The sequence below is a fragment of the Erinaceus europaeus genome, chromosome 2 (assembly GCF_950295315.1).
Source record: "Erinaceus europaeus chromosome 2, mEriEur2.1, whole genome shotgun sequence".
Lineage (NCBI taxonomy): Eukaryota > Metazoa > Chordata > Mammalia > Eulipotyphla > Erinaceidae > Erinaceus > Erinaceus europaeus.
In genome coordinates, this window is record NC_080163.1 from 72,710,260 (window position 1) to 72,722,629 (window position 12,370).

The following is a 12,370-nucleotide window of genomic DNA, read 5'->3' on the forward strand; positions in this document are numbered from 1 at the left end:
CTAAATATATTTCAATTTTTACTGGCTTATTTTGATGCAAAGGTGAGATTCAAAAGTAAGTGTGGGTTTGGGGGGGTTAAAAATCATAGCTGTCTCAAGATTTCTATAAAGATATAGTATGTAAGTTTTAGCATTCTGAAAGGTACTGGCTACCAAACGAAATAAAGTACACTTTTTATGGCAATTTGATGAGACTTAGAAGATCAGTATAGCCTACTGGGTAATTAACTTGGGGCTATAAAGTATTTAGTCATAGTTTGTTGCTTTAATAATTATAAAAGGAATAAGAAGCATTTCACTTCAAGACTGAAATAATATATTACAAGTATTTTTTTCTAGATTGTTCTTAAGAATTAATGAAAAATTATGTGGATGGAAAAAAAAATCATAGTTGTTGGCACAATACCAAAATGGACCACATGAACAGCACTTATGTGATTGAACATTTTGTATGGGATGTGGGAGGGCTACAGAATAGTTGAAATTAATATACGGAAAATGACTGCACTGGTTCCTTAGAGGTATTCAGAAACTATCATATGTACTCACTCAGCTTGTAAATCTCTGCAAAAGCTATGATGAAAAATGATCATTTTTATAATTAAAACATAGTGGTCTCATATGCTTTTTGAAAGAAGTAAACTCTGAGATATAGATAATGTGGGTATAACTGTTTAGAAAGGAGAATAATTTGAAGAACTATAATTTAAATATTTTCAAGTCGATTTATTAAAATGGAATACATACACTGTGTGCCTAAGGTTAGGAAGGAATTGCACGATTTCCCCCCTACTAATAAATGAATGTTATATTTTAAAGATTAAAATTTTCAGTGTCTGGTATTTTCTGTTGTGTTCAGCAAAAATATTATAGGAAACTATGTGTGTTCAACCTAAATGATAGGATAAACATAGAGATACCATATTTGTATTGTATTCACATTAAGTTGGCAGAATTAGATTAAAACTGACCAGTTTTTTTTTTTTTTTTTTTTTTTTTTTTGTCTCCAGGGTTATCACTGGGGCTTGGCGCCAGCACTACAAATCCACGGCTCTTGGTGGCCATTTTTTCCATTTTATTGACTAGGACTGAGAGAAATTGAGAGAAGAGTGGGAGATAAGAGAGGGAGAGAGCCAGAGAGACACCTGCAGACCTGCTTCTCTGCTTGTGAAGCGACTCCCCTAAAGGTGTGGAGCTGAGGGCTCGAACAGGGATCCTTACGCAGGTCCCTGCATTTTGTGCCACCTGCGCTTAACCCGCTGCACTACCACCTGACTCCCAATTGACCAATTTTTATATACTTTTGTTATCCTTAGGGCTTCATTACTTCAATTTTTTTCAGATATATGGACAGAAGAGACATCAGAGCATCAAAACTCCCTCCAGTGTTGTGGGGGCTCAGCTTTAACTTGGCAGTGCGCATGACATAGCAGGCACACCATCCAGGCGAGCTATCTTGCCAGTCCTGAAACTTAAATTCTTTGTTGCAGGTATAAATATTTGAATATACTGATTATTTAAAAAATGTAGATATATAACATTTACAAACAATAAACTCTGATAACCATATGGAATTATATAAACTCAAAATGATTTTTCAAAATTAAAATACTACTCTTCTTATTTCTTGTCCTTGATTCACTGTAACAGACTACACTTACTTGTACAAATTGTCTTCTTCTTTTTTTAGTCTGAGACATAGAGGCAGGGAAACATAGAATGAAAAAGAATACAGCACCAAGGTTTCCTTCAGTGTAGTGGAGGTCAGACTTGAACCTGGGTCACACACATGGCAAAGCAATGGACTATCCAAGTGAGCTATTTTGCCAATCCTAGTTATCTTTCATCAGTGATAAAATTAAGAAATTAAGCCACAGCAAAAATCCTAGTTGGGGGGGCCTACTTCTGTCTCATATGAAATAAGTAACATAAGTTTTTAAAGGTGGATTTATCAGGGGGAGAGAGAGGACCAGAACTTCTATCACTTTCCCTCTCTTAGACTACAGAAGCAATGCAAAAAATAGGAGGTGGTCAATAGTTATGTTTTTATTAAATTGATTATTGCCATGGGACAGTGACCCTTTGACCACTACTTATATTTATGAGTCCTGAATGTGTATATTGTATTTTTTCATAGCTTCTGAAAATGTATACTTTGGGGTATTTTTCTTGTTGCTTGACCTGTGTTTGGTGAGTGTATTTTTCCAGGACTTATGAAAATGATTATATTCTATATTTTTTCACAGCCAAAAAAAAAGAAATATATATATACACACAATACTGGTACTACTTCTATACTTTTAAAAGAAAAACTCTTTAAGGGCAAGAAAAAAGTCCTGGGAAGGATTTGTTCACAGCCACAATGTCCCACAAGACTACAGAAAATCCATTGTCTAGGAAAGCACAGGGAAAAGTAAAACATGTTGGGAAAATAGCATTTTTGTGTTAAGATTTTAAAAGATATTAAAGGTCCTCTTTATTACTTAGAAACAAGATTTTTCTTAGCACTGCCATACAACCATGTGTATACTATTTATAACAGGGTTAAAAGGGACATGGCCTTGTTAACTATTTCTTGTACAGTGTTTTCATTTTTCTAATTGCTCTAATTTATATAATCTTTTTAAAATTTATTTATTTTCCCTTTTGTTGCCCTAGTTGTTTAACATTGTTGTGGTTATTTTTGTTGTTACTGTTGTCATTGTTGGATAGGAGAGAGAGAAATGGAGAGAGAAGGGGAAGACAGAGAGGGGGAGAAAGACAGACACCTGCAGACCTGCTTTACCGCTTGTGAATTGACTCCCCTGCAGGTGGGGAGCCGGGGGATCGAACTGGGATCCTTATGAAGGTCCTTGCACTTTGTGCCATGTGCGCTTAACCCGCGGAGCCACCGCCTGACTCCCTAATTTCTATAATCTTAATTGCTTCTCTGACAAGCTTATTCTTCTTAGTCAACATTTGAGTCAAATTAATAATATGGAGCAGCAGACCATTTTTATGATGGTGTAGCTTTTTTTTTTTTAATTTAGGACAAGTACTGCCATTTTAGAACAATGAGGCACAGCTGCTAGTAAATTGCAACATACATATTTTTCATCATTTCAAAGAGATTTTCAACTTCACTTACTACATCAAATTATATAAATCCACACATAGACTAAATATCAAGAGTAAAGAAACTGCACAATAATATAACTATGTGCTTTTTAATGAGACCTACTAATTTTAACTTCAAGGCTTAAATATTTAATGTGCTGATAATATTATTTTATCCTCTCTGTAAAAAGAGAACAATGTGATACTTCTTAGTGCATCAATTCCTTCAGGTTATTGGAAAGCGAGTGCCATTTGAGTCTATTTATAAATAACTAAAGTGCATGTGAAAGAGTTCTCTGCCTTATATATACAATGGATCCTACACAAACTAAATGCATTTCTAAATACATGCAATTTTCCTTTTTAATAACAAGATAAACCTAAATTGCATTTAAAAAACAGTAAACAAACAAAAACTACTACTGCCAGATGTAAGAATTGTATCATCAAGAGTTGTCTGCCCATCTTCTTCCTCAAGTAGTCCTATTCATTTTTCAGGTGATTTGGGGGGGGGGGTTGAAAGAAAAATTAGCTTATAGCTTAATGCATACACTGAATGCATGGATAAGTGGATATCAAGAGTTATAGGCATCTATGATATTTATACATCTCTTCTAGATAACAATGACTAAAACCACAAGGAAAGCAACTTCATAAATATGAAGGCAAAGAAAACAAAAAGTGAATTTTAAGAAAAAGCAATTCTAAATATAACAGAAGATGAAAAATGACGTGGATGCTTCAAAACACTCTAAAAATAAAATGGGGTGCAACAAAATAATAATAATAAAAAGAAACAATACTTCATGGCACATAGAGTTTTATGAGTTAAGCTGTTATAGACATAAAACACAGAGAGGATTTCATTTCTTACTTGCACAAGTATCTTGAGGGGTTTGAGAGGTCTTTCACCATGAAACACTCGCCTCCATTCACACAGAACGTTTTCTCCTTCTCTGCACACTTCACAAGATGGCTTGTCCCAGTTGTAGATGTAGACGTAGCTGGATAAAAGATACAATGAAATGTTTATCTCTATCTCTTGCTCTTCTACAAAGACTATAAACTTATATTCTTTTAAAAGAAGAGTCCATATAAGGTACAGTGCAGTAAACAACTAGGTTTAATAAACATCAGCAACAATACTGGGAATAACAGTAAAGTAAGATGGTGGTGGCACTCCTGGTTGAGTGCACATGCTACAAAGATGGTGGGACAAGGTGGTTAAGGCAGAGGACTGCTAAGTGGAATAAAACTATAAAGGGTAATTACACTTAATTATAATTAATAGGAACATACATTAACATTTAGTTTATCTTCTAAGGAAGTAGGAAAAGAGAACATCCATTGTCATTAAGTAAAACATATTTTCCAGGAAGGCTCAGAGATAATGAAATAAAGACATTTCAATACAACTCAATTTAGATCTCAATTTTCAGGGACAACGACTATTTATTTTGGAAATTATATTTTATATGTAAAATGACTTTACATAATATAAATAATATAGCCAGGGAAAGTAGAAAGTGGCTTGTTTATTCCTAATGAAAAAAATCATGTATTATTACATACAGGTCAGGAGTTATTTCATTGACAATTTCTATTCTACTCTAACGTCAAGTTAACAGAATATTGCTAAGTCTTACGTTGTCATTATACTTTTGAGGAGATGGAAAGTCATTTGAACACTGCTGCAAATGTAGACTGTTACTATATGGTTTATATAGCATGGTTTATAAGAACAAGAACAGTCTAGGGCACCAAAACAAAAAACCTGGGTGGTGGGTGAGGGTGACTGTTCAGCTTCATGGGGGGGGGAGTGGATGGGACACAGTCTTTTGGTGGTGGGAATGGTGTTTATGTACACTCCTATCAATTTGCAGTCATATTAATCACTATTTAATTAATAATAAAAAAAGAACAAGAACAGTCTAACTGATTTGTACTTTGAAGACAGATCTGGTTCATAGCTATCTCATACTAGCATTGTGTATTTGAGCAAGTCACTTAACCACCAGATGCTTTATTTTCCATTTAGAAAGCAAGGGAGGTAATAGCAATCTTGAAGGACTTTTCTAGAGACTATAAATAATTTAGGCATAGAAATTGGCATCGAGATGATACTCAATGAAAAACAATAAGCAATGTTACTGGGAAAGTAGGGAAAGCATTTACCAATCAGATAAAAAGTTTGACAGTGGAAATCTGGAGATTTCAAAGATGAATGCTATTCTTAAGTTATTACAGATACTTAAGAGCTGAGTAATTATATATTATATAGCATTTCTATTACATCACATCTGTAATTTTTAACAGTATAATATCTTCACAAGGCAAGCTGTTGACTTGGTTGGTATATGTACTAACATTATTATTCATAGCAATTGTCAAAAGGAAGATCCTTTTAAGGATTAGAGTTTCTGTGCTCAAGCCTTTCAACTGTTGACAACATTCTGTGGGAGGACAAATTGGTTAGGGGATCCTTGCTGTCCCAGCCCACAGTGCTGAATGGGCCATGTACATTCTGTTGTCAACTGACCATACTCTTGCAAGGGAACTCTGAACCCCCTGTAACCCGCTGGGGTCTTAGAATCAGCGACAGGCTGCTAAGGATTAGCCTTTACCTAAACTGAGCAGCAAACATGGTACCAGACTCCTTCAACTCAGGTAAAACAACAGAATCAGCACTACCTCCCCACCCGCCTCAGTAGATGTAACATGTAAACCAACAATTAAAATTAGTCATGATGTAAGCAAGAGATAGATGGATCACATTTATTTCTTGGTATGATGAGATTTTGATCTTGTAAGAATAGTCAATATATGTTAATACTGGAAATAATCCTTTTCTAAAGGTTCTTTAAAGTATTCCTCCTGGAAAGGTAATCTTTTTAATTATGGCAGACTCATCTGAAAAACTGTTGGATCATAATTTGAAACAAGTAATATGGTACTGATAGTAAAAACAAGTCTTGGAGAGAAATGAAGTGGCAACCATTTTTTAAAATTTTTTTTAAAATTATTTATTTAGTTATTATTGGATATAGACAGAGAGAAATCAAGAGGGGAGAAGAAGATAGGAAGGGAAAGAGACAGAGAGGCAGCTGCAGCCCTTCTTCACTATTTGTGAAGCATTCCTCCTGCAGGGGGGTACCAGGGATTTGAACCCAGGTCCTTGTGCACTGTAATGCATGTGCATAACGAGGTGCGCCACCACCTTGCCCCCAGCAAGCATCTTTATAGTCACAGATAATCATGTTTAGTATGATTATTCTTTAGCAGCAACAAGAATAAAAATGATCATGAAATTTAAAGCCGTAATTAACTGCCAGGTGATACAGAGTGTGAAATGACTGGGCACAGCTGTTCTGAACCAATAGTCAGACACAAGAATAAGTTATAACTAGCAGAAGAACCTAGGATGAGAGTGGTGTGTGTGGACCCTTCAGAATTGTTGTTAAATTTCGGAGGCGCCAGCTGGCTGGGCTAGCGTTGCGGCGGTAGAGAGACTCGGGGACACACGGCTGGGCTGAGGCAAATCACCACACCATGTACTTCCCTATCATTCTCCCTGGCGGCAGAGAGAGACCCTTAAACTAACCACCACACAGAACTCTCCTGCATCCTTCTCCTCATGCAGCGGTGCCAAGAACTCTGGAACTCTGTAGGGGTTCCCTTGGGGCAGGGACAAGCGGGCCAGCGAAACTAGCAGGGGTCAAACCAATTTTTTTGGCGGGGGGAGAGCTAGACCAAATCAATGTAAAGCATACAACGAGAGTTTTGCCAGGTTTCCTTTTTAAATTCCTTAGTTGAATGCAGTGCACAGTCAATCCTAAGTAGATCAATAAATTTTGCAGCGACAGTCTTACTCTTTGGCTTACATATGCTGTATATTGCTAATTCAGTTTCCAGTAGCTGACTGTCAAAAAATAATAAAATAGACAAATTGAGTTCTTAAAATATGAAGCTTTTTTTTCTTCTGGTGGTGGATATGGGGGTTTATTAGAAGTGAAGCTAGAGATTTTGTAGGTAGGATGTGTTTATAAAAGATAACTCTCAGTAGTGTTCCTCAAATTAGGTGAAAGAAATTTCATTCATTATTTACTGAATAAGTCTTGCCTCCCTCTCATCTGTGATTAGTTGTCATATTTGAGAGTTTCTCATATTTTTGTGAGTTTGACATGAGGAGAAATTAGGAGCAATGTTATATGACTCCATCACTCTTATGCTGTCATTTTGTGAACATTATCCCAAATGCTCTTTCTTTAAGATGTTAGTAACTACTATATTACAAAGACTATAAAGCTTTTTAAAAAGAGAGAGAGAGAGAAAGAAAGAAAGAAAGAAAGAAAGAAAGAAAGAAAGAAAGAAAGAAAGAAAGAAGGGAGGGAAACGAAATGAACGGAAAGATAGTGACTAGTTATTAGAGAATGTACCTTGATGTGTTTCAACCTTGAGTTAGTCTTTCTTGGCTATGTAGGTCAGGACCAGTGACTATACCTTAAGAATTGGACTGTGTTCTGATTTCAGCCAAGGATTAGGAGACTAAGATATCACCATTTATGAGTTCCCCAAATCCTACGTAATACAACAGGACTGTCTTCAATTTAGTCTGCCTATCTGCAAGTTTTCTTCACTCCTTTCACCCTCTCTCTCTTTTAGTTCAGTCCACAACTGCTTAAAGTTATAACAACAATTAAAATTACTGAACTCCAATTAAGTAAAATAAAACTGTGAAGATATCTAAAGGAAATCTTAGCAGATACAATGCAGTGAAATGAACACAGAAGTTAGCTAAGGAAAATCAGGTTCAGTGCTCAGCTTTGCTAATTACTAGTAGCTATGTGACTTGTTGAGCTACTTGTCTAGGTAAATTTAGTGACAAAATGAGATTATTACACATTGTTGTAAAACCTGGTGTCAGCTGTAGCACTACACAAAAATCTGATGTACTTTTACTAGTACTAATGGCATAAGTATAAAATGAAGGAAAACATTTCTGTCTAGACTGTGGAATCATATATAATAATCAAACTTAAAATGCTTCTGAGTAAATTATTCATCTACAAAATATGGAGATAGTCTAGTTTGGAGCATTAACCACTGAATGATTATACAGCATTAAATACATATCAATATCTACTGTATCTTAGTATAATCATAATTGCTTGACAATAATTTGTAATGACTAAATTTTTGGATAAAATACAATGGAAGGGGACCAGATGGTGGTGCACCTAGTTGAGCGCACATGTTACAATGTGCATGGACCCGGGTTTGAGCCCCCGGTCCCCACCTGTAGGGAGAAAGCTTTGCGAGTGGTGAAGCAGGGCTGCAGTTGTCTCTCTGTCTATATTCCCCTTCATTCTCAATTTCTGGCTGTTTCTATCAAATAAATAAAGATAATTAAAAAATATAATGGAAGAACAATTAAAAGAAAAAAACCTTAGGTCTTAAGTGTGTAATTGTTTTAATTTTCAAGAGCCTCAAAATTAATTAATATTCCTGAACAACCTTCAAATTTACCTGGATTAAGTAATGAAAATATAATTACTGTAACACTAATACTATAAAGGTTAAAAATACCAAGAAATAGGGTGGTGCCCATAGTATTTAGGACATAAGCTTTGTTTATAATTTATCATTTTGGAAACCACATACTCTTACCTATCTTTGTAATAATACAGAGAATAAAATCTGAAGATTCAGTATCTGTTCCTGTGTGTTATTAAGTAATTTCCCATGAAATCACACAACTCCTGTAGGACACCAGACTTTTCTGCTCTAGACAGGCTGAAAAGAAAATAATGCCACAAAGGACTGCTTACTTTCTTACTTATTTTTAAGTGATGTTTTGCTTATCAGTGAAGTAGACAGCACCAACAGGCCAGGACCATTAGACAAAAGAGAACTGCTGATAAGAACTCACTCTATTCTTCTTTGACAATTCGAAGAATGAGCACGAGTGTTTACCCCAAGAAGAGTCTAGTGACCCTGTCTTCTCAGAGTAAATGAATTCCTACCTGTAGTTTTTAGGAACTAGTGGACAACTCTTAGTAATTTGTATGCAGAAAAATAAATATTTATTCAGTATTCTCAATAAAACATATAAATTTTAATAATTTTATATTATATACAATGATCAATTGTTATAAAATTATAGTTCTTTTTTAAAAAACCTTACCTGCAGTTTCTTCAAAGCTTATGGATTTAGACATTTCCATGTTCTTTGTTCTTTAATTTCCCAGTTAAGAATAAACTGAAGTAATTATTATTGTTTGCAATATAGCTCCTCTGTTATTATGTATTAGAATCAGTTTGAACTTCTGCTAGGAAAACATGCTTATGTGGCTCTTGAAAATGAAGCTCTGAAGCAGAAGTTGAGCAGGAAAAGCTGCACATCTTAAGGTGGCTTCTATAAGATGCCAAGGCTATAAAAGGCAGAATCATTAGTTTTCCAAAGTAAAGTCCTGCCTGGAGCCAGACTCAGAATCATTCTAGACTGGCATTTTTTTCCCCTGCACAGTAATTTAATCTTTTGCTGAATAGCCAATAGGTTCTTGAAAAGAAAAGAATGACAGGAGAGAAAAGAAACCTATTCTGACTGACTTGAAGGTTCCAAGAGCCAATTCTGTAACTTAAAGCAATCTAACCTTGACCTCTCCTCTAGTGAATTATAATAATAAAAGTAGTCTCTGAAGAAACCATATGAGACCATAAATGGAACCAGAACATTCCAAAGCAAAACTTGGACATTTCAATTCATGGACCTATGAAATTAGCTAGTAAACTGGAAATATTTAGGGATTTCTAGAGAAGTTAAAAGGTGAGAATTTGTCCATAAAGACAAATTGATACCAAGTGTTGATGGAGAGTAACTGGGTTAAGTGATAAACTTGACTTCTGTGTTGAAAACATAGTTGGTTTAGAAAGAATACTTATTTTTTATAGTTTTCCCATAATTAAAAAAAAAAGAGTGCACAACTTGTCTCAAAATAACAGTTTTGTGGTCTTTATTAAATAGCTCTAGTAAAGAGTTCACAAAAGTGCTTAGAGGAAACCTGTCTAGGGTCACACAAGTGAATAAGAAAATGTATGTTTTCTGTTTTGGTTAAATGTATTTTATAGTTGAATTAAGTTAGTGAAGATTGCCTTTGGGTATCTCTCTCCCTTACAATCTCCCTAAGCATTCCTAATATATTTCTTCCTTCTTTAGCAAAATAAAACGTGACCTCTGGGTGTTTTGTCCCATAAAACAATATTATAATTTTTCTTGTAATGCTGATCTCATTTATAGCTTAACAGAAAGCAGATTCTAAGTTCTCAGGCAAATGATATGGTGTCATTAGATAGTGTTATCCTCAGAAAAATAAAATTGTCAAGAAAGGTTATTTTTCAAACATATAAGTTGCTACTTTATTTCTGACAGTGTATTTTACTTAATAGTGTAACCATCATAGTCTGGAGCTTCATATTACAGTGACAAATGTTTTGTAGGATGCCACAGTGTTTTAAAGAAAAAGGAGACTTCTCATAGTGGGTTGCTGAATGGGAGGAGTTTTCTTCCTCACAAAGCCAGTGACCTCTCTTATTTAAGAAGTCAGTTCCAGAAACAAAGTTATGGTATATATATTTTTACTGACCACTGGCATCTGTTATATGAGTATAAAATTCCCATAGTCAGGAGTCCACAAAGCTTCAAGCTGTCCCTTGAAACTTTTGCCAGCAAAACTTATTCTGGAGGAGTAAAATCTATCTAGGTTTCAAAGCAAATATGAACAGTTCACTCAGCGGGCTTAATCTGGTGCTGGTGTATTTATAGATGTATCAAACTAAACATAGACAGCAAATATTCCTTACTAAACATTTTCTACCTGTGCCAGTTTGGCTGGGAGAAGATTATGTCAATGAAGACAATGCAATACTGTCATTTTCCAAATTAGCCAAATGTTTTGAACAACAGACAAATCAAAATTAACAGAGCTGATCAAAGATTCAGTTATTCAGGGAGCAGCTGAAATTACCATTTGACATTTAATAATATAGGTTAATTCACTCATCCACTAAAATATATATTTAAAAGTGAAAGTATATGAAAGGTCAAAGAGAAACTAAGATCAATTCATTTTGTTATTTAACAGATTAAATATCACAATATACTAAAAACTAAGAGCCATTTCAATAAATACTACTGACTCAACTTTTTATGAGAGTAATGATCATTTAGAGATTAGTATATACTGAAATATGTATACATAAAATGATGTCTAGAACTTGCTTTAAACTCTTTAGTTAAGAGGAAAACTTGCTTTAAACTCTTTAGTTAAGAGGAAAACTAACTCTTTAGTTAGAGACACGTAAATTCATCATACTATTTTTGAATAGTCATATATTTTACATATTAATATGTATATATGCATGTTTAAATAAATGATTATGCTTGAAACTTTTAAGTATTCTCCAAAGTTTTAGGCTTTTCAAAACATCTTTATGAAGTAGAAGTATAGTAATACTTGGCATCTCCTAAAATAGTCTATTTTTAACCAACAGTCATAATCCTATATAACATTAAAACTTTAGGGCTTACCATTAATGCTAATGTCAAGGGTAAGTCAAAGGATGATGACTATCAGTGTTATTATTTACACCCTAAGGCAAGAAAATATCATTGTGGTTATACAAACTGATTTTTGTGCCCGAGGCTCTAAGACCCCAGGTTCAGTTCTAGTGTAAGTATAGAAAATGAGACGCTAAAATAATCCTTATTTGAAGGTTTGAAGGTGAGGTAATTTCACACCAGTACTAGCAGGCAAAATACTAAATGAATAAAGGAAAAGTTTTTTAAAGATCTTATTTATTTATTAATGAGAAAGATAGGAGAGAGAGAAAGAACCAGATATCACTCTGGTATATGTGCTGCTGGGGACTGAACTCAGGACCTCATGCTTGAGTGTCTGATGCCCTATCCACTGTGCTACCTCCCGGACCACTAAAGGAAAAGTTTTCACATTAGCAACAACAACAACAAAAAAATTAAGAAGGTAAACTGGGCCTGATATGGGGGAAAGAAGGCATTCCATTAAAGGGAGAAGCAAAGGAAATTATGGAGACAGAAAATTCCTGTTCAGTGAAAGGTTGTAGCAGTTCAACATGACTAGAGATGGATTCTGAAGGGGAGGGAGTTGAATTTAATGAGGTCATAAAATAATAATAGACCATATCAGAAAACTCCTTATTAACTTGACTAGAATTAATGTTTAATCTATGAAGAGAG

General features: G+C 34.7%; 1 protein-coding gene across 13 annotated transcripts in view; it reads right to left on the reverse strand.

The window, feature by feature from the left end:
• NRG1 (neuregulin 1) overlaps window positions 1-12,370 on the reverse strand; it is a 208,684-nt gene that overhangs the window by 31,225 nt on the left and 165,089 nt on the right. For all 13 annotated transcript variants that reach the window (XM_060183017.1, XM_060183011.1, XM_060183002.1 and 10 more), the window contains one exon: window positions 3,971-4,100. In XM_060183017.1, coding sequence (XP_060039000.1) covers window positions 3,971-4,100 — 130 coding nt within the window. The remainder of the gene's footprint in view (window positions 1-3,970; window positions 4,101-12,370) is intronic.